Here is a 23,110-nt window from a genome sequence, read left to right on the forward strand (position 1 = left end):
GTCTAGTATCTCCAGTTTCAAAGAAATTATCCATAAACTTCTTAAACCAAGTTTACAACCCACTTACAAAAGACCTCATTTACAATTCTATCTAATTATAGTCTATCACACAGTATGTTCAAACCCACGCTGCAAGCAAGAGATCAAATAATTCCCTTATGATGAAGAGCCATTCATTAAACTGATGGATCCATTATTCTCTGAGCTGGGCAATCTTTCTTCAAGCATCTATAGTGAGTCACTGCCACAAATTATTTTAATTCCCTATGAGAAAGCCTGTTAAGAAGTTTTACTAAATAAATTGTAAAAATTCATTCTTATTGTTAAACAGACTAATGAATACTTAGTTTTAATCAACAAACAAAATGTAAAAATTCTCTCAGCTTTATGAAGGCTGTGTGTGTAATTTCATAACTTTTTATAAGGTTTCTCCTTTGGATAAATAATTACACCATATAAAAGATTAAGGTTTTCTCACATGTATAGCAAACATGGGGTGTAGAAATGAGGACTCTGATTCCAAGAGGCAAAGACCCAAATTAAATTAACAAGCAAAAAAAGGAAATTTATTGGATCACAAAAATGAAAAATTAAAAGATGGTGTAGACTTCAGGCATGACTGGATCCAGAAGATCACATAATATCCTCAGATTTCTGTCTCTTACCTCCATTTTCCCTTTATGTTGTTGGATTTATCTCGGGAAGGCTTCCTTCATGTGGTGGCAAAAAGGTTACTGGTGAGATTTTAGCCTTACTAAATCCTTGAAACTTCCAATTCCAGGAGTGGGGAAATGATCTTCTCTTACAACCCATAACAATACCCGCCTACGGCTCTTCAGTCTAGACAGGGCCATTTCTAAATCCCTATCCATCATTAGGTTGAGGAAAATAATTGGCCAGCCTCTGACCAATCCACAGCTCTCCCTGATTAAACAGCTTCACCGGAATGATGTGCATTGAGGGTGAGGTAAGTCTCAAATGGTGCGTAGAACAGATCCCAAAGTAACGGACGTCTACTACTCAGGCTGTTTCAAGTGAGGGATGCTCATGAACTGAAGGCTTTTCCACATGTACTACATTCATAGAATTACTATCTGAAGAATTCGCTGATATTGATTTAATAAGGACTGAGTAGTGACTAAGTGTTTTCTTTCTTATACTTGTTACACACAGTCAGTTTCTCTACTATGAATTTTCTGATGTCGTCTAAGGGCTGAAGCACAGCTAAAGTTGTTCCCACATGCATTGCAGTTATAGGGCTTTTCTCCAGCATGAATTCTCTGGTGCAGCCGAAGGGACAAGACCTGATGGAAAGCCTTCCCACATTCATTACATTCGTAGGGTTTCTCTCCAGTATGAATTCTCTGATGTTGACTAAGGTATGAGCCACAACTGAAGGCCTTCCCACATTTGTTACATTCATATGGTTTCTCTCCTGCATGACTTCTCTTATGATGAATTAGAACTAAAGCATCACTGAAGGCTTTCCCACATTTACTGCATTCAAAGGGTCTCTCTCCAGTATGAATTCTGTGATGTCGATTAAGTTGTGAGTCAGTCCTAAAAAACTTCCCACACTTGATGCACTCATAGGGCTTTTCACCGGTGTGAATCCTCTGATGTTGATTAAGGTGGGAGCGATATCCAAAGGTCTTCCCACATTCAGTACATTTAAAGGGTTTCTCTCCTGTATGAATTCTTTGATGCAGAGTAAGGGCTATGCGTCTGCTGAAGGCTTTCCCACACTGATTACATTCATAGGGTTTCTCTCCAGTGTGGATTCTCTGATGTTGGTTAAGGTGTGCACTCTGTCTGAAGGCTTTGTTACATTCTTTACATTCGTATGGTTTCTCTCCTGTGTGAATTCTCTGATGTTCAACAAGGAAGGCGTAACGGCTGAATGCCTTCCCACACTCATTGCATGCAAAGGGTTTCTCTCCAGTGTGGATTCTCTGATGTTGAGCAAGGTGTGCACTCTGTCTGAAAGCTTTGTTACATTCCTTACACTCATATGGTTTCTCCCCGATATGAGTTCTCTGATGTTCACTGAGAAAGAAGTCATGGCTAAAGGCTTTTCCACAGTCATTGCATGCGTATGGTTTCTCTCTGCTGTGAATTCTCTGAGGTTGAGTAAAGAATGAGTAACAGCTAAAGGCATCACCACATCCATCATATCCATGGGGTAATTTCCCAAAATGAGTTGTCTGATGCTGAGTAAGTAATGAGTGGAAACTTAAGAGATTTGAAAAATCATTACTTTCATAAGGTTTCTCCCCAGGAGGAATTTCTGCCTCTTTACTGAGGTTTGTACTCTGGTTGAGTTCTTTACATCCATCAGCTATCAAAGATTCCTCCTCAGCATGCAGTCTTTTATGCTCAATTAGGACTGAATTTTGGGGGAACATTTTGTCATAAATATCAAATTTATGTACTTGCTCTACTGTGGGAACTCTCCGTTGTGTTAAAAGCACTGACTTCAAGAGAACGTTTCTCTCAGAATTATTATACTCATTGTCTCTTTTCCCAGCAGAGATTTCCTTAAGAGTTGTCGCTTGCCTGAAATGCCTCTCCTGATTTCCTTGATGCAGCTCAAATTCACCCTCACATTTCCAGGCTCCTCTGAAACACGAGCGTCCAAGGCCGTAACTTGTCAGTCTTTCCATTATCATCCCCTGGGATATTTCCTCTTCATCAATGTACCACTTTGGAGATAATGCCTTGATTTCATACCAAGACTCCCAGTCTGAAAAATATCAAGAAAGCAAATGTCTCCTCTTTCCCTTTGCAAGGAGAAAGAAAACTCTTATTGATGAAACTGGAGAACTTACTTGGGGGAAAGAGAGAAGAAAGTGTTGGTTTTGACACCTCTCAAATACGGCCATGCAATATGAACAAAATACAAAGAAAGCACAAAGGATGAAGACAGCTGACAGAGGAAGGTATATGTGGTGGTGACGGTGAGACGGTGAGAAGGGAAATGCAGGGCGTCAAGATGCAGACAAGGCTAAATACCAAGAAGATAAGGAACTGAGAACAACAGATTAGATCGTAGTTACTATTTCCCTGCCTCTAGTCTTTAGTCTCCAGTCCGTCCTGCACTAGCTAAACTAAAAGCTCAATAAGGGCAGAGATTAATGTTTACCTCTCTTTCTTCTTACTGTTATATTTAGTACATAGGAAAATGGCAGCATTTTGCTGAATGAATGAGTGCTGACAGAATGCTCAACAACTTTCCAGATTTTATCAAGGACCAGAGAAAAATGGTTTTTTTCCCCCTTAGGTTTTAGAAGAAATCTGAAGGTCACCTTTTCTTATCATAGAAAAATGCTGCCTTACAGAACAGACACTTGATCTTTCAGGAGAGAATACTGGTAGAGGTGAGGTGGAAAGAAAACTATTTTTCAAAAGACGATCTCCAAAACAGGAAAATAACAAACCCACACCATGTTACACCACAACATGTTACACCATGTTAATCAGCTGATACACTCAGCTATACAGAGTGCCCAACTTCTAATAGAGAGAAAAAAGTCTGAGACACAGGTCCTTCCCTTTTTTAAAAAACTGAGAGAGAAAATTTGTGCATACAAAAATTCAATATAATACATAATGCAGAACTAGTTAACATGACACAGATTATTAGCAGTACAAGTGTCAGAAAATCAGAGATCAAAGCTCGCTAGCTTAGTTAAGAAATAATTCCTGGAGAATATGAGATTGATTTACAAGGCTATGATCAAGCTGCCAAAATACAGTGATTATTTCAGTAACAGTATTTGCATACTTTGTATTCATATTCAGTATTTTCATGTTTTGGTAAGCTTAGGGTTACTTTAGAACTGGACATGTTAGCATTCTTCAGATAATTAGATACAGTCTTTTTTCATAACAGCTTCCCACCTGTTGAAAGAAAAGCTGCCTCCAGGCTACATCTGCACAAACTGAAAAGCAAAGAACATACACTCCATCTGTACCTTTCATCCCAACACACCTTCCACTCAAGGAAAGCTCCCATCTCTACCAGGCCCTCCTATGCACAGCCATGGATTTTCTCGTACTTGGGCCCCCATCTCAACCTAGGCCTGAGAGTCTTTTGTTGACTTACCCTCTGTTAGGTCTACACTGTTGTTCATTCTTCTGGCAGAAGTACAACCACCGCTATTGCCTCACTTACTCTCCTAGAACCTCTTTTCCTGTATCCATCACCCAGGGCCACCACATTCCCTCTTACCAAGAATAAATCTTTACTCCAGGCAAATGATAGCTTTATACAATACCTAAGGTAATGCTGAGTAAAAGAAGACTGAGGAGAAGATGCCGACATTCTCTAACATGGAGGATTCTCAGGTGCCTGGAGCTCCAACCACTCTCTTAAAAAACAAAAAAAGATGTTCTGGACTTAGACAAATGAATACTATAAGGGAAGGAATTTCATGTGGGGTACTCCAGGGGAAAGTACACAGTAGAGCCTGGGGGATGTATGGAGCACGAAATAAGTATTAAATATGCAGAAGACATGTTCACTATGACTGGAATAGAGGAACACTTAGAAGTCAATGGCATTATGATGGCATTCAGCAAAAGGTAATTTACTCATATCAGTAACTGATTGAGGGGCAAAGGAAAATTATGGATTCAGGCAAAGCAGAAGACAGACAAACCGGCATCCATGTGGCACAGCAGAAACACAAAAGGGCTTGAGGGTCAAAGGTGAGTTTGAATCCTACCCCTGCACCCAGCTAGAGCCAGTTATTCTACTGTTAGTAAACTGATTAACCGACCTCTTGAGCCTCAGTTTCTAAGTAGGCAAAATAAGGTGATCTTGCAAGTGTGGTATAAAAATAAGGGATAACGTATTTATACAATACCTAGCAGTGTCTGGCTCACTATACATGTTCACTGATACTTATCATAAAATGAGACAAATTAATACATGCTCATTAAGTTATCCCTACGCCTGCACCACTAGTAGGCGCAGGTATTATTACATCTCTGTCCAAAAGAATTATGAAATAGGCTGATGACCACATGGCAAGACAGAATGGGAAAGGTAACCTCTTTGGGATTAAAACGTATCCAGATAGATACCAGAGACACATATTTCCAACTGATCATAATCTATAAATGATGGAAGTTAGAAGTCAAATCATGAGCAACTTTGGAATCCAATCAGAACTGTATAGTAAGTAGGCTGGTGTATAAGGTTGGAAGAAGAAAAGATCTCACTAGGCTGCAGACCTGTGCTGAACTGGTGAGCAGTAGGTAGATATACTGATTCAGTAGACCGTCTTCTGATTCAGTAAACCCTCCTTTGATTCAGTAAACACTCCCCAGGCATGAAACCCAGGAGATTCTGGTGCAAGTGTGTGGAAAAAAGGGAAATCTTAAAAACAAAGAGGGAGTTTACTGGTAAAGTCCAGAATCCATGCTCCAATGAACAGCTTAACCAATGACCCACAGATTTATAGATTGGATCTCCTTGTTTAAGAGAATGTATAGCTACGCTGTCCAACATAGCAGCTACTAACCACATATGGCAATTTAATCAAAATTCAAAATTTAAGAATTCAGTTTCTCAATCACACCTAGCATTATTTCAAGTGCTTAAAAGTAAATGTGGCTCGTGGCTACTGTTTTGGAAAGCACAGATCACTTCTATTATCACAGAATATTCTATTAGACAGCAATGCATAGAGATCCAATTAATGACAAAGATCTTATGGCTGAATGAGGAAAAGAAAGAAAAACAGGCACAGGAGCCACTTAGAGGGAGAGAGAAACAGAACAGAGCTTTGGACAGAGAAAAAGTACCTTATGCATCTCAGTAAGCTGAGGAGTGTGAAAATGAAGAAAAGCACCTGGATTTATTCACACTAGAGGGGCAGAAGTCAGATTGTAAGTGGTAAATAAGACAGTGGAAGAGAATCAGAACTAAAGGCAACAAGTGAAGATTACAACTAGTATTTAAGGAACTGGAAGACAGAAGGGAGTATGGCATACAGGAACACCAAAAAGGTCCTATAAAATGTCACAAAATTATTTTAAAAACTTAAGTAAACAAAAACGTTAGATATAACAGTACTAAGTGAAAAAAATAAATATTCATACTCATTTGCCCCAAGTTATTTTATATCAGGTCACTTGCTATCATAATTCCATAATGATTTTATTTCTGAATTTATGAAATTATTTTAAAGGATGCTTAGGAAAAAAATAATCAATACTTACGAAAGAAAATTCTGATGAAATTCTCGGACCAATAATACTACCTAAGCCTTGCATTTTACACCTTCTTCTCACTAAAGTCTCTTCCATAAAAGGGCTGAATCAGGGTGATTTGTAAAATTATCTATCATTGTGGGGAAGTGTCAAGAAAAATACACCTAATGCCAAAAAAAAAAAAAAACCCACAAAAACTTATAGGATGCAGAGGAGAACAGAGTGAAGGGGTACATCACTGTGCACGCCCATCCTGATTACACTTGGTTGAAAGGAATCTCATGAGAAAAACACATGGAAGGATTTCCCTACCCAACTGTATGTGTAAGGGAGCATCAGCTGAGGACAAGCACATTAGGGCTGCTCTACAATATTTTTCATATTTTCTTTTAAACAGAAATAATATGTATTAGAAAATATTTAAGCAATGCAAAAATGTATGAAGTATACTCTCTCAAAACATCATCCCAAAGACCAGTACTATTCATGGTTGGGTCTGTTATCCTCCTAGAATTTTTCCTGTACAGATAACAACTTTTTTCTAACTTAAAAGAATTAACTTACAACATTGTAGACATTTTTCCATGTCAGCACAAACAAAGCTACCTCATTCGCAGAATGAATGAACCATAATTTAGGTAACCAGCATCTTAACAGATTTTTACACCTGTATCCCTAAAGCTAAGTTATCTGCTTGCCAAAATTCAGTTGTGCTCTCAACCTATTTAGTTCACATGTACTGGATATTTATAATTACATACTTTAATTAAACAATTTATTAGATGAGTGCTGAAAGAGAGTCCTTTTAATGAAAACTAAGTTGAAAGTTGTAGAAAAACAGGCTAAAAGTGAGTTACTCAAAAACTCGGTTTTGATTTAAGTATGGAAGAGAACTGTAGAAGCCTGTTAAAAACATAAAACTCTGTAAGGATTCTATATTCATTGGTTTGGAAGCATTTTTGCTTCACTTTATAAGAAATCAACAATGAAAGTTTTTATTTATGTCAGAAAGACAAAGTTGAATTTTAATCAACAGAGCATATTCAAGTAAAAGGCTTTAGCACTATATCAAAAAAATAATGAACGTTCACTTATATGCCATAAAGTTAAAATAAAATGCCTCACATTTGTGTATACATTTTTTTGATTCCTCATAACCAACTTACAAATCAAATAAGCAGCTTCTACAATGTTTTTGCATAATTTAATATTTTATAGGTTCTAGAGTGAAATAAAACTATACACATATTTTAAATAGTAATATCCACTGTCAAACTGCCTTCCAAAATAATTTTTATAAATTTACATTCCTATCAGCAATATAAAGTACATGTCTTCAAACTTAATCATACTGGCTAATATCATTCTAAAAATCTTTGCCCCTACAAGTAAGAGTACCTCATTATTGTTTTAACTTGTAATTCTCTTATTATAATATTGAACATTTTTATATACATTCTGTACCTTTTATATACTTTGTGTCTTCTTTGGTGAATTTCTTACTCATATACTTTGCACGTATTTTAATTACACTGATATCTTCTTTTAAATGGTTTATAGAAGACATTAAAATTTAAGGCATTAAAGCTTTATAAGTATTTTTCTCCCTCAAATCATCACTTTTTATTGTCACATGTTTTTACATCAGACCAATCTCCCTCATGGATAACAGGCAAAATTTTTAAATATAAAAACTGAATCAAGCAGTATACTAAACGAATAATACACATGACCAAGTATGCAATTCAGAAACACAAAAACAGTTTATCAGTAGGAAATCTTTTACTATGTTATTATATTATACTCTACACTGCCCTGTATTTTTAACTTCATCAATAACAAAGAAAAGAAATATTTCCTGAAATAAAAACTTGACTCTCCATCCTGAGAGAGAACACATGTACTAGGAAAAAGTGACTCAAAACGGTCAAGACTGAAACGTGCCCTAATAAAATGACTTTAAAGCGAAAACAAGAACCATCTAGGAGTTCCGAAAAAAATATGAAGGTACTTACACATAAAGGGAAAATATCAAGCTGGCATCAGACATCTTTGTAACAATATTCATCACCAATCCTATTCTATATGAAACTGAAGGAAAGAATGGCCAATTATGAACAAAGGCAGAACTTGAGGGGGACACTGGTTCCATGAACTCTCTTTGAGGAAACTGCCAGAGGACAGACTTCAGCCAATCAAGAGATGTCTAGAGAAATTTCAGCAAAAGGACGTAGTGGAAAACACTAAATATATTTAACTACAAAATTAAGACAAAATGAAAGACTGGGATAAATGTGACAGAACAGCATGTAAATATAATATGCTTGGACAAAGTACAAAGCATACAACTAACAAAATTTGCTAAGGGAAGGTGGGCAGCAAAATTAAGCTACTTACTGACTCATCTGTTACAGGTTAAAAAACAAAGGCTAGTTTTTAAAGCTGACCAGTCAAGTAATAGAAAGAATAAATATTGTCTGAAGAACGAGAACACTATAACCATGAAGGTAAACACTAGAACAAAAGAAAATTTTTTCTGATTATTATAAAAACTACAGTATTACATGACCAAAAAAAGGCTAGAAAAACAGATAAACCACGGGGGTAGGGTACAGCTCAGTGGTACAATGTGTGCTTAGCATGCACGAGGTCCTGGGTTCAATCCCCAGAAATGCCATTTAAAAAAAAAGTAAATAAAATTTAAAAAATAATAACCCCGCCAAAAATTTTTAATTAATTTTTTTTAAAAAACAGATAAATGAAAGTCTTTTTAAAAAAATGATAAAAACCAGAAAATATAACATAAAACAAAATGCAGAATTAAGCCCAAACATATCAAAAATATGACTGGACTTTCACCTATTAAACTGAAATGATGTCCAGACTGGTTGACAAACCAGAACTCAACTCTATACTACATATAAAGCCCATATTTAAAACAAAGTGCTTTTACAAAGTTGGAAATAAAAAGATGGATAAAGGCACTAAAGAAAGCATAAAAAGGCAAGAAACAGATTCTCTCCTAGGGCCTTCAGAAAGCAGGCAGGCTGCTGACATCTTGATTTTAGCTCTGTAAGACCCACTTTCAGCTTCTGACCTCCAGAGGTAGAAGGTAATAAATTTGTGCTGTTTTAAGCCACTAAATTTGTGGTAATGTGTTAACAGTAGCCATAAGAAGCTAACACAGAAAGCAGACTAGTACAACCTTTGGAGGGGAACTTGGCAATTCCCAACAAAACTTCATAAGCAATCTCACATCTTGGAAACTACCCTGAAGATAAAGCCTCAACAGAACGAAAATACATATGTACAAGGTTATTTATTGTAACACTGTAATTGTAAACTACTGCAAACATCCTAAATGTCCACACCTTAGTGAGTAGTTGCGTAAGTTACTATAACATCCACATGATGGAGCATTGTGCAGCCGTTAGAAAAATGAGGCAGCTCTCCATGAACTAATATGGAGTGAATTCCTGTGCAGCTGATCCTTGAACAACACAGGGGTCAGGGGTCTAACTTTATAATCAGCCCTCTGTATCTGGGGTTCAGCATCCACAGGTCCACAAACTTTGGCTCGTGTAGTATTTATTTTTAAAAATCTGCATATAAGTGAAACCTTAAGTTCAAACTGTGTTGCTCAAGGGACAATTGTACACATACGTGTGTGTGTGTGTGTGCGCGCACATGTGTGTATGAAAAGAGTAAAATACAAAGAGTATCCATGGCATGCTAATCTTCATGTAGCATACAGAGAAATACAAGAACCTACATATGTATTCCCTCACTTGTGCAAAACAAACATAAAAAGGACAAACCTGAAAATAAAGAGACTGGTAATCTACAAGGGGTAGGTAAAGAAGGGGCAGGAAGGAGTAGGGAACAGAGACAGGACAGGAGGGATGAGGAGGGAGCAACACTTTTCTGAGGATATATTCTTGTAAAGACCTGATTCTTAGGAACATAGTTAATAAGACTGAGCAGGCCCCTCCAAGGACAAAGGCCTCTCCATGTCCCCTGCCTCTTGTTAATAGAAAAGCTGAAGTCTCCCAAGCCTCCCTGAGTCACTAAAGAGCAAGATCAAGTCTTGCTTGATGACAGTAGAGTCACAGAATCTTTCAGTGTCTAATGTACATTCCTGAGTTGTTGTACAGATTTTATAACTGTCACCAGAGGGAAAAAGCTAACTGCATGATGACCAGGCTGCAGCCATGACATCAGGTGCTCCATCTTGAGCAGTGCTGAATCTACTGCCAGCACAATTCCAGAACTGGCCTCAAGAGAATGGGATTAATGCTATTTCTCATAATGAAATGTATTTTTGTGGGCATCAAAGTAATTGTAGCTTGCTTTGCCCATATATATAAGTAGACAACTAAAGTTGCCAGTAATGAGATGTTACAGACCCATGTCAACATCTTCCACTCTGAGAATATGGCGCCCTATGTCAGCATGAAGAAGTTACAGAAGATAGACCTCCTGCCCTAATCCCACAGAAATGGAATGATGTCTGACAAGTGGGGGTTTATAAGCAGTTCTTTTTGCCCTTTCCTGTTTGCCTACTTCAATTCCCCTGAAACCTTAATTATAAAAATGAGATCACTAGGTAATATTTAACCTAACTCCTGACATTGCTCTACTGAATGCAAACAATGCCTTGCCTAACCTGTTGATTCTATTCCTAGATTAAAGAAATAGGAACAAAGAATTAAGCTGTTAAAGAATTAAGAATTAAGTAGTTAAAGCTCTCTATCCCCAGCAGCCTCCTTAGCAATCCTGTAGGCAGACCATGTGGACGAGATATCAGAAAAAAAGATCATGTGAAGTCAACCAGTCTACACACAATGGAAAATGATGCAGAACCTAACCTCCTGCCCCAATGATTAACTGAGATTACTTCCCCTTTTTTCCCTTTAAAAACTGTCATGGCTGAGCAGAATCTTGAAAGTTGGTTTTGGGGACATGAGTCCACCTTCTCCCCAGGTTGCCAGCCTTCTGATTAAAGCAACCTTTCCTTTCCACCAACACTTGTCTCACGAGTACTGGCTTTTGAGTGGTGAGCAGCCAAAGCTGAGTTTGGTAATAGCAATGTTTCAGATACTAAAAAAAATAAACGCAAAACAATTAAAACCAACCAGGATGAGGCAGGAATCAATAGTAACGAATGAACCTAGAAGAACTAACTTAAATCACTTTGGAAAATAGTTTTTAACTGAATCCTTAAGACTAAAAAAACACATATCCACATACAAATAATGTAATATAGATAGTAAATTTGTTTCTCACAGAGGAATAGGTTAGAAATTCTGAAACTACTTTATATGTATATTTAAATTGAGCAAAAAATTAAATACATCACTTCGCATTGTCAGACAAAGAAATAACAGATAAGTAAAGGAGGAAGGCTACGATAAACCTTGTGGAGCAGGACTAGAATCAAGGTATCAATATACACTGAAAATTTTAATATATAAAAAAAAGAAGCAGAAGTAAATATAGAAGTGTGTGTCTGTTCTTGTGTGTTGGTATATATACATATATTTCCCACCTCCATCTGCCAGGAGTGCCTAGAAGAAATGACATCCAAGTAGCAATGAGCACACCGATCACCCAGACCTTGGCTTCTAAATAGCATTTCCCAATAAAAAGGGCTCCTTGGAGAAGTGGTTGATTCAAGGATGGAACAAGAAAAACAAGATGAACTTGGAACACCTGGAACCATAGAGGAAGGCAGTACTCAAAAAAATGGATAGGGGCATGTTAAAAGATCACAGGAATGAACTTGAAGGAGATCCCAATGGTCAAAGCTGGAACAACTTGAGCAACAAAATAATGATTCAGTAGTTCTGCTTCATAGAAGAAAAATCCATCATTCCATATATATGAAGAAATGATTCAAAATATAAACAAAGGGGAGAGATGGAACAGCTCTTCCCAACCAAATAATCCTAGTTAATATGTGTAAAGAAAAGAAGGAAACAGAAGTATCAATGTCAGGCCAATATCACAGCATTAATTGTTGCAGACAAGATCCAATGGCCCAATAGATGCTAAATTCAGTGGGCAAAAGTACCAGAAGAAATTGAGTAATCTCAAAGTGTTTCCTCCAAATATTTATTACTAATAAATAGAAAAACTGTAAGTTTACAATGGAGAAACCAAGCAGACACCACTTTCATCAAGTGATGAAAATTAACATCTTTGATAACAAGACACATCAATATTATGACTCCTTTAGTATGATGCACTCACCGAGAGGGACACATTATTCCTGCGGCACTCTTCACAAATGCATTACCTCCATCTAATCATGAGAAAACATCAGATAAACCCAAATAGAATGCAAGAAAATGTAATGAGCCATCTGTTAGAGTGAAGCATATCTGAAGACTCTGGGAGAGATTTCTCTAAGAAGATAAAAATCAATAGATAACCTAATGTGTCTGAGTGTCTTAAGAGATTAAGACAATTTAGATGGGGAGTTGAGAACTGAGTTAGGAACATGTATATAAAAAACTAAGGGGGAAAAACAAACAGGAAAAAAAATCCAGAAAATTATTAATGCCAGGAAAAATATAAAGTTGACAGAAAAAGTAATCCTGGTACATGCACAGCATGGCTATGACTAGCACTTAATAGCCATAATAATGTAAACACTGATTCAATCAAAATTACGATACTGGTGAGACAGGGAGATGGCAAAGTGTGTGTGTGTGTGTGTGTGTGTGTGTGTGTGTGTGTGTGTGTGTGTGTGTGTGTGTGTTACAAGCATGTGTTGGATTCAGGATAAGAAAGTACTAAATTCTGGATGAGGACCAAACCCGAAAAAAACAGTCAAGAAATAGCAACATCACATATTTGTTAGAGACATGAAGAAAACACCAAAAAAAGCTACAAAAGTGAAGAAAGTGGATCCCTCTAGGGAGAGGGAAACTGGGAAGCAGGGCGAGAGACTGCGTTTTTTAAGGGAGTAACCCTTGTAAGACTACTTGTCTCTTCAACCAATGTGCCTACATAACTTCAATAATAACTTTGATAAAAATAAAAACTCTGAAAAGAACTCTAGAAATGTATACAATTCTGCTCATAAACGGGAAAGAAGAACTGAGAAGGAATGAGATTCAGGGTATAGGCAGAAGTATTCTTGAGAGTATAGCTTGATAGAAATAGAGAGGAAAAGACCCCCTGACGCCCAGGGCAGCCTTTTCATGACCACCTGGGCTGGCACCTTACAGCAGCCCTTCCCGCCCGGTTCCCCGTCACTCACCTGCATACTGATCATCTGACATCTCTCGGTCCACCAACCAAGGCTCCTTCCCTTGCTCCAATAAGGAGATCATGTTGGGCTTAGAAATGGAGAGCCCTGTTTACAGGAAAAGAAAAATGAGAGCAAACGAGAGACTGACACATAGACACATCAACTTGCTACTGCTGTTCCAAGACTCAAGACTCAGTCTCTTGGTCATTAGGCAAGAAAGGACATTAGAGGAAGGGCCTGAGAATGGAATGATGCTTGAATGGAGGATGAGAAAGATGAAGCTTCTTTCACAGCAGAAGTTCTTAAAGTACTAGAGCAGGAGAACCATCACCTAGGAATTTATTAGAAATGTAAATTTTCAGGCTGCCCCAACCTAGACCTACTGAATCAGAAACCACAGTGGCTCTCAAAGTTTAACGGGCATCAGAACCATCTGAAGGGCTCATTAAAACCTAGCCTACTGAGCCTATTCCCAGAATTTCTGATTCTGTAGGTCTAGTGCGGGATCTCATAATTTGCCATTTAAAAAATTCTGAAGCCATACTGATGCTGCTCTCTCAAATCATCATTCTACAGCAAAGGGAACTACTCAATTATAACTCTGTGAAACTGCTTCACATAACTTCCTGGGAACATAAAGCAGAAATCTAGCTAAGCATTTAAGATACCCTCGATATTCCCAATGGAGGAAGTAAAAACACCCCATAGGGGAGATGTGAATTATGGGGGAGACACATCCTTACCAAGCCATACCAAGTTCCTGTAGTTCTCCAACATGACATCTCTGTATAAATCCTTCTGAGAAGAGTCCAGCCATTCCCATTCCTCTTGGGAAAAATCTAGAGCCACATCCTTGAAGGTCACCAAACCCTGAAATAAAAAAAAAAAATTCTTGTTTGCCAAGTACTCCCATAAGGTCCTAGCAGAAAAGATGAATTCTGCTTCCAAAATTCTGCTTCCAGCCAGAGTTCAAAACTCTAAGGGGTCCGAGGGAAATAATTATTGGGAAACAAGTCTGTGCCTAGGTTTGTCAAATATTTTGAGAGAATAAGAAATATTAGAAACAGACTCTCCCCTTGAAATGATCACATTTTTGTAAAAGAGAAAAGATAGATATGCAGGAAAAAAAATAGCTTCTAGCACGAAACATGAGTTTATAACATGAAAGTATATGAGCAAATGCTAGGCTTCATGTTACATATCCGAAGTATCAAGACATTCTTATATGGAGAATTTCTTTATATTCCATAGACTGGGGTATCAGATGGGTCAGAGTAGCGAAGGAAGGCCTTGAACTGGGCTTTAACAAAAGGGTATGGTGAGAAAGTTAGACTTTATATGTAAGGAGAAACTTCCAGGGATGTATCTTGAAGAAATAATGAAGGATATGTGAAGAGATTTAGATGAATTTTCATTGAAAGGGTATATAAAAACTCTGGAAAAAACTCACATGTTCTAACATTGTATTTAGAGCTCAATTCTTATTTTTTAATTGAAGTATAGTTGATTTACAATGTTGTGTTAGTGTCTGGTATACAGCAAAGTGATTCAGTTATACATACATTTGTATATTCTTTTTCATTATAGGTTATTACAGGCTATTGAATATTGTTCCCTGTGCTATAAAGTAAGTCCTTGATGTTTATCTATTTTTCACATAGTAGTTTGTATCTGCTAACCCCAAAGTCCTAATTTATTCCTTCCCCCACCTTTCCCCTTTGGTAACCATAAGTTTGTCTTCTATGTCTGTGAGTCTGTTTCTGTTTTGTATGTAAGTTCATTTCTATCACATTTTAGCTTCCACATATAAGTGATATCATATATTTGTCTTTCTCTGTCTGACTTACTTCACTTAGTATAATGATCTCTAGGTCTATTCATGTTGCTGCAAATAGAACTCAATTCTTGATTCTTATTTCACCCCACCCTGTCTTCCCGTCTCAGTAAATGGCATGACCATTTACACAGTTGCCCAGGTCAAAAATCTTTGCAGTCATCCATGATTTCTTTCTTCCTCTCACACTCCACAAACAATCCCTGATCAAATCCCATATTTTTTATCTCCAATATACACCCTGAATCTCACCAGCTCCAATGTCACCACCACAGGCCAGGCAGCTATCACCTCCTACCTGGATTACTGCAGTAGCCTCCTGATTGGCCCCCTTGCTCCCACCCTTACTCCCCTGCTATCTATTTTCCCATTAAAACATAAAGCAAATCACATCACAAACAGTCCAGTGGCTCTCTTTCACCCTTAGAACAAAATCCAGCATTATGGTTATGACTTTCAAGGGCTTGTATAATTTAGTCCCTAGCTTCTGCTCTGACCGACCTCACAGTGCTCACTAACCTCTGAGGATACTGGCTCACTTCTATTCCTGGAACACATCAAACATGCTCCTACTATAGTAACTTTATACTTGCTAGTCCTTCTACTTTGAAAGTTCTTCCCCAGATCTCCACAAGCGTACTCCCTACTCTCACTGAGGTTTTCCTTTGCTTCAATGTCACTTCCTCAGAAAAGCCATCCTTGACCTCTCTATTTAATAGGACACTTGATAGTCACACTCTATCCTTTATTTCTCTTGCATACATCTACAACACAACAAATCCTGATCCATCTAAAGAGGAAAGTTCAGTTCCATCACACATTTAAGCAAAACACTGAGTAAAAAAGATACTAAATACTTTATAGAAGGATTATATGAACAAATAGTGGAAAGAGAGAAGTGAAGAGAGTGCTCACTGGGTTATCTGTGACTCTCTGAGGTCCCAAAGTTAAAAAAAAAAAAATGAGGTGTAACTTCTGGAAACAAAGGGAAAACATCAACTTACCTGGGACATGACTTTACATAGTCCAACAGCCATTCTTCCTTCCTTCTTCAATTTTCTCTTTTGGAGAACAGAGTCCTGAGAAGGGAGAGTTAAAGAAGAGGAAAAAGGCAGGCCAGCCCTATGGTGCTGATCTGAGAATGACAGAGTTTTTTGCCCCTTTATGGTCCCAAGTCTTCTTATGCTGACCAACCATATCCACTTTCAGATCTGAGGAAAAAAGGCCAAAGCTGAACTTAACCCCTGAAGTCCTGACTGATCTTAAGCACACACAGCCTGACTCAACAAAATCTAAAGTCCACCCTATGCCCAACAAGACAATGTATGATCTAGCCCCAGCTGCCCCTTAGACCTCATTTCCCACTCCTCTCCCGCTCACTCACCCTACTCCAGGCACACAGATCTCCCTACAGTTCCTCAAACACTGTGCATACTCCTTTTTGAAGACCATTGCCTTGACTTTGCCTTCTGCCTGCACACAGCACACTCCTGCTCTTCATTCCTATCTGTGCTCAACTGCTGGAGCGACCTCTCTATTCTGTCTAAAGAGAACCTCCCTTCCAGTTACTATTTTTCCTTATCTTGATTTACTTCTCTTCTTAGCATTTAATACCACTGGAGATGTAACTTCTCTTTTCTGTTTACTGTTGTCTTCTCAAAGAATAGTATAAGATTTAAGAGAGCTAGGACTTGTTGGGTTCACTGGTATATCTCTAGTACTAGAATAATGCCAGAACCATTGTAGATGCTCAAAACATATTTGATAAACAAATAAATAAATCTCACTGTGGCTCCTGTCATATAAACGGCAATGCTACACATGTTGTATATGTCATTGTCTTACTTAATCTTCACAAAACTGCCAAGGTGGATATTATTATCTACATTTAACAACAAGTGAAACTGAGGTTCAAAAAGCTTAATCAGCTAACTCAAAGCCATAAGAGTCAAACTGCAGTGTGACTCAAAAACTGGTCCTCTTTTAAGAGACCACAATGTCCACATGGGCAATAGTCAACATAACCTGAGAATTCAATGCTATATATTTTTTAGAGAAGCATCTTTGGAAGTGGCAGGTGTTACCTTTATTACTCCACAGAAATTCAGCCTGAGGCAAACATTGCAAATTTCAATACCAAACCAACAATAAACTGCACAGCCTGAAATAAGTTCCTTGCTTTCTCAGAGCCAACATTTCTTCATTCTGAAAAGGATAGTTGTATTTGACCTAGAATTTAAGATATACAACCCCCTAATTCTGGGCTACTCTGCACTAGCCAGCTTAATCTCTAAGAAAATTATTTCGTCAGTGCAACGCAGCTTGAAACTGTCCATAAAAGCCTTTGCAACCCAAGAGGAGAATCAATGAAGTTTTCTCAGCATCTGGGAACCCCAAGTAGCTTCTACATAACAGAAATATCTTTTAAATTTCTGTTTAAAATAGCTGTGTATCACTTGAGTGATAATTTTCAAGTTTGAGATGAACCATGAATCTCTGAAGGAAGGTGATGGAAAAGACTTGGGCTTTATATAGCTCCCATCCCCCAGATGCACACTGGCCCTCCATTCTTCCCTTGTGGGCTACATGACCTTCGGCAAATCAATCCAACTGTCAGAATCTTTCTTTCCTCACTGTCAGGATTGCTTGAGCCAACTCCTGGCCCAGAGAAGTGCCACCCTTGTTCCCAGTTAATTCTACACAACATTTGAAAAGAAAATAAGAAGTTTTTTTTGTAATTAACTGGAAAAGTCAGAACCAAAAACTTAGCTCACTTGGCACAGGAGAAAAAGAGCCATGGATCAGCCTCTCTCTGTAACAAGCATGAAGAGTTTTAACAAAAACAAACCTAAAATCTCAAACTCCGTGCCCTAAGGAGAGGAATACTGGGCTTTCAGATTAGGCTTTCCCCCTCCAAAGGCGGCCAATATGAGGATGGTCTCACTACAGTGTGTTTAGACTGGGTTCTGTGACTCACAAGGGGACCAAAGGAAGAGACCCAGATTAAATTCCATGTCCAGAAGGTTCCTAGTCCAAGACCAAGGACAATCCTCTCCAATACCCTCAGAACCCAGGGCCCCCATTTTTCACTCTCACAACGTGGGAAAAATCAAGAGAGTTTAGTAATTAAAAGCAAGGACTCTGGAGCCAAATAGCCTGGGCTTAAGTCCCAGTTCTGTCACTCAGTAACTGTGAATGTGGGTGAGTAATGTTGATCTTTCTGTGCCTCACAACCACACACTAGGTCTCACATACAAATTCACACCCAATCACACATATATATGGACACACAATCGCAACTGTAATGTCACATACAAAGACAGTGGCATTAACACAAAAGTAGAGATCACAATACACAATTACTCCAACAGACACAGTCACACACAATCTCATACACAGTGACATACCACACAAGGTCACATATCCTGCCACAATTACTCATACAAAATGATACCTGGAGAGACGGTCATGGGCACATAATCACACTTTCTGTCACACACATTCAAACGCCGTTATATCCACAGAGACAAGTGGTCAAACAAAATCACATACAGGTAATGTCACACCCGCAGTCTCTCACAAACCCATACACAATAACACAGTTATACCTGCGGAGACGGTCACACCCAAATACACATGTACTCAAAAGAGTTTTACACCGGAGACAGACGGTCACAGTCGCGCGTACACACGGTGACACAGAAGCTCACACGCTGTCACACCCGCAGCCTCTCACATAGATAGACGCAGTGACACAGTCTCCCCGGCGGCGCCTGTCTGGTCCCCATCCCGGTCTCCGTCGGTTCACCCCAAGCCCGGCCCTGACCCCCGGCTCTCGCGCGCAGCCAGGCCCAGCTCACCTCCCCGCGCCGCCGCAGGCTCTGGAAACCCGCCCAACGACCCGAGACCCACGACGTCGCCTCCCAGCATCCCCCGCGGGGCGGAGCGGGGCGGGGACTGAGTCGCGCGGGACCCCGCCCTCGGCTGGGGAAACATCCAGTTGCAAGCACCTGGCCGAACTCAGCGGACCCCGAGCCCCAGAACGCTTTGCGCCTCGGCCGTGTTTCCTGAATGAACTACAGTTCCCAGAGGGCCCCGAGGCACACCTCGACCTCGCGCCTGCGCCAGAGGCGGCCGCGGCCGCAGGAGCGGGTACCCGGGGAGATGTGTGCGACCCTGGGCGATCTCGGCCACTCAAGTGACCCTTCGCGGCTAGGTGTGAGGGAACAATGAAGATGTGCGCGTCTGTGGCTGGTGTTGAATGCTCAGGTGTGGCGATTTGTGTGTGACGATTTGTGTGTGACTGTCGCTGCACACTTTTGTGCTTGCGTATCACCGGGCAACGGGTTCTGTCAATGTCATGAGGCTCTGTATTTTATTTAATTTTTGCCTCTATTTTAAATCACGCCCCGTGATTGTGGGTCGTTGTGTTACACACTGTGGGTCTTTCACGCCGAGAATGTGAGAGCGATTGTGTGCGTGTGTGTGTGTGTGTGTGCGCGCGCGTGCAAGAAGGACTGTGGCTGACTTTGGGCATGACGTTTCTGTAACTGTGTTCTTATCCCAGACATCACAGTTTTCCCATAACGGGTGTTTTCGGGCTTGCTTTATTTAGGGTTGAGTCTGTAGGAGAAGAGTCATTGTGCGTCTGTGTGTGTACCCATATCCAGGTCTAACTGTTCTCCCACCCCCACCTCACCCCTGATCCCCAGCCAGGGGCGGGGTCAGTGTTATCCTTATTTTTATATCCCTTCTCTACTTGCCCCTAATTCACATTAGGGGCAAGAAGGGTAATTAGATTCCAGTTGCAGGAAGATGCTCATTTGCACCAAAGCCATTTACAATATAGCCCGTAGTTCTGGGGTTTCTTTTGTTGCTGTTTCCAACTTTTCACTTTGTAACTTTAATTAGGGCCCAGCTTTAAGAAAACTGTCCAGTCAGGAGGACAAGAACCCCTGACTGATGTTAAAGTAAACCAGAGCTGAACAGTAATTGAAGGGGTTAAAAAAATTTTTTTTAATTGAGGAACTATCACAATACGGGAAAATAGACTTCAGTATAGAACTAGGCTCAATTCTAAACATAGCAAGAACAAACGGGGATTTACAGGCAAGGAATAAGTTGGGGCTGGAGGGTGCTTAGTGAATGGAAAACTACAAAGAGGAGACATCAAGGGTAGGGAGAAATTCTTGCAAGACTGACCAACAGGATTCTTGCTGAGGGCAGGCCAGAGTGATCAGATATCATGTGGGTGGATGAGGACTTTAATTAGATATTGAGAGTGATCGGATATCAAGAACTCTGGCTAAACTGACTTGACAGAATTCTTGCTAAAACTGAGTGATGCAAAGACAAACACTGAAGCCCAGGGATGAAGCCTAGTTGAGAAGTGGGTTCAGAGGAGTTTGACTAAAGTTTGGTCAAGGAGAGAGTCTTTTTCAGTAAAAGTTCCAAACAAGCCAACATTCTTTGCTACCCCCAGACCTTGGAAGATCTGGAAGGTGCACCCAAGTCAAGATCTCAGTAAGGAAGGGTACATGGAAGCAAAAGGAAGTTCCTGAAATAAGAACCCATCCTTGGAGAGTAATCCCTCCAGTCCTCTCCCCAGAAAGAGCCCTCAGATAGCTAAGGCCAGAGAGTCTTGGACAAAGGGAGTCTGGCTACAAGGGCTGAAGTGATTTGAGGTTTACTCTGTGAAATTGGGCATTGTTACATTCAGAAGAAAGCAAGCAATTATTTTTCAAGGGTCTACAAACATTTAATAGTTGAGTTGCTTTAATGGGGAAATGTATCAGTTAAGTGTTCTTTGGATGATAATTGTGGTTTTGTGCTTGACAAATACATCAAACAGCTCTTCCCTGGACTTAACTATCATGCAGGTTAGAGATCATCGTGGATGTTTCATGATAAAGTGCTAGAAATTTAAGATACTCCATAATTGACTGGTAAGGTATACCTTCAGAGAAACTGTATGTGTATAACTATCTCTTCATATATCAGTATTTGATCATAAGAAGACTTTTTGTCCTTTATTTTTCTTGTCTCATTACCGCCAAGTCCAACACTGGTTTGAGTCTAGTCACCTCCAGTAGAGTAGGACAATGGTCTTCAAAGTATGCCAACTAAGTAAGTGGTTATACTGCTAAAACAAATTGTCGTAGTCTCTGTCCGTCAAGGTCTAGTCAAGAAAGCAGAACTACACTGGGAATTTCAAGCCGAAGATTTAATTACAGGAAATGGATTACACAATTTTGAAGGACTAAAAGAGCAAAAAGGGGAGAGATTTGTAACTTCAGGAAGCAGCCAACACCCTAGAGCATGGAAAGCAAAGAGGAAGAGATGGATTTACCAGAACCTGAAAGCTCTGAGGAGGGGTCGCAGCCTGCCTGTTAACTAGGCTTGGTAGTTTGGTGCTGGGAAAGCAGAAAGACTCTGCAGGCACGTGAGGAAATACTGCCAGAGATATGCTAGAAGTATCTAGATACTGCCAGAGAGATACTGAAAGAACTGGAAAATAGGAAGCAAGTTCCTTCTCCCTTTCTGCCTCCTCAGATCCCTTTAATGCCTCCATTGGCCAACTGTAACAGGAAGCCAGCTAGCAAGGGAAAAGTCTTTGTCAGAGTTCCAGTCCTAGCATCGCAGAATAGAGAAAGGCATGCTTGAAGCTGAAACAATGACATGGAAATAATCAGCACGTGAGCCTTTTTTAATTGCTAGGAAATACATTAATATAATTTTCCAAGTTTATTTTTCTTCCCAGTCCATTTTCTCAATACTGTTTCTACTTCCTTACAAAGGAATCCTATTAGATGACAAAAAGGGCTCATATTTTGTAATGGTATCTTAATAACAAAGCAATACAAATTCTGAAATAGCTTACATCTACTTTAATATGTAATTATTTCAATGCACTCATGTTTTTACCTATTTTGTTGTAATTTTTATAATAAATATATATTTCCCAATGTTATGTTATTATCAAAATAAACATTTCATGGTGAACCACTAATTGCCCTCATGACTTCAAAGTGAGAATCATGTATGTGATTTGTTTTGTAAACTATTATGTACATTATTTTTTTAATTGAGGTATAATTGACTTATTACATTAGTTTCAGGTATACGATGTAATGATTTGATATTTGTGTATGTTGCAAAATGATCACTACCATAAGTCTAGCTAACATCCATCACCGTACAGACAAAAATTTTTTTCTTGTTATGAGAACTTTTAAGGTCTACTCTCCTAGCAATTTTTAAATATGCAATACACTATTATTAACTATAGCTACCATGCTATATATTATATCCTCATGACATTTTATTTCAGAAATGTGTACCCTTTGACTGCCTTCACCCATTTTGCCCAACCCCCACACCCTGCCTCTGGCAACCACCCAGCTGTATTCTGTATTTATGAGTTCTGGTTTTTTAGTTATTTCTTATTTAAAGGCAGTAGTTCTTCTCTGAATTCAGAGTAAAGTATTCCTATCCACTGAAACCAGGTTGCTCTAGGTCTCCAACATCACACCCTTGTACAAGTCCCTCTGAGCAGGGTCCAGACATTCCCACTCCTGAGAGAAGTCAATGGAAACATCTCTGAAATTCACCAACCCCTGAAATGAGAAACCTTTATGAATATGATTGTGAATACCACTGTTATCACAGAGAAAACTTTTAATTAAGGGCATAATAAAAAGTCTTAATTTAAGCATTGTCTATGGTAGTGTTCATGGTATTAACTGCTCCAACAAAAGTCTGTAATAATCCTAGTTTTTAAAACTCTACCTTAACTACAT

The 23,110-nt window shown here is 39.1% G+C and overlaps 1 protein-coding gene across 5 annotated transcripts; it reads right to left on the minus strand.

The window, feature by feature from the left end:
• Positions 1 to 539: 539 nt before the first annotated feature.
• On the minus strand, positions 540 to 23,110 carry ZNF527 (zinc finger protein 527). 5 transcript variants are annotated; one of them, XM_074371126.1, is made up of 6 exons: positions 19,172 to 23,110; positions 16,316 to 16,390; positions 14,221 to 14,347; positions 13,487 to 13,582; positions 4,278 to 4,370; positions 540 to 2,743 (listed from the first exon to the last, which is right to left on the minus strand). In XM_074371126.1, the coding sequence occupies exons 2-6, from the start codon at positions 16,346 to 16,348 to the stop codon at positions 1,164 to 1,166; spliced, it is 1,929 nt and encodes a 642-aa protein (XP_074227227.1). In that variant the 5' UTR covers positions 16,349 to 16,390; positions 19,172 to 23,110; the 3' UTR covers positions 540 to 1,163. The 5 variants fall into 5 exon arrangements, with proteins under 5 accessions (XP_074227227.1, XP_074227226.1, XP_074227228.1 ...); XM_074371125.1 differs by having other exon boundaries at positions 16,316 to 16,522; positions 19,172 to 23,108; XM_074371127.1 differs by lacking the exon at positions 19,172 to 23,110 and having other exon boundaries at positions 14,231 to 14,347; positions 16,316 to 19,158.

The sequence above is a fragment of the Camelus bactrianus genome, chromosome 9 (genome assembly GCF_048773025.1).
Source record: "Camelus bactrianus isolate YW-2024 breed Bactrian camel chromosome 9, ASM4877302v1, whole genome shotgun sequence".
Classification (NCBI taxonomy): domain Eukaryota; kingdom Metazoa; phylum Chordata; class Mammalia; order Artiodactyla; family Camelidae; genus Camelus; species Camelus bactrianus.

Coding starts and splice junctions, on each gene's coding strand:
- ZNF527 (XM_074371126.1), bottom strand. CDS start 16,348: ATGGCTGTTGGACTATGTAAAGTCATGTCCCAG. Junction 14,348..16,315: donor TATGTAAAGTCATGTCCCAG/GTAAGTTGATGT, acceptor TTTTTATTTCAG/GGTTTGGTGACCTTCAAGGA. Junction 2,744..4,277: donor TTTACTCAGCATTACCTTAG/GTATTGTATAAA, acceptor GATATTTTTCAG/ACTGGGAGTCTTGGTATGAA.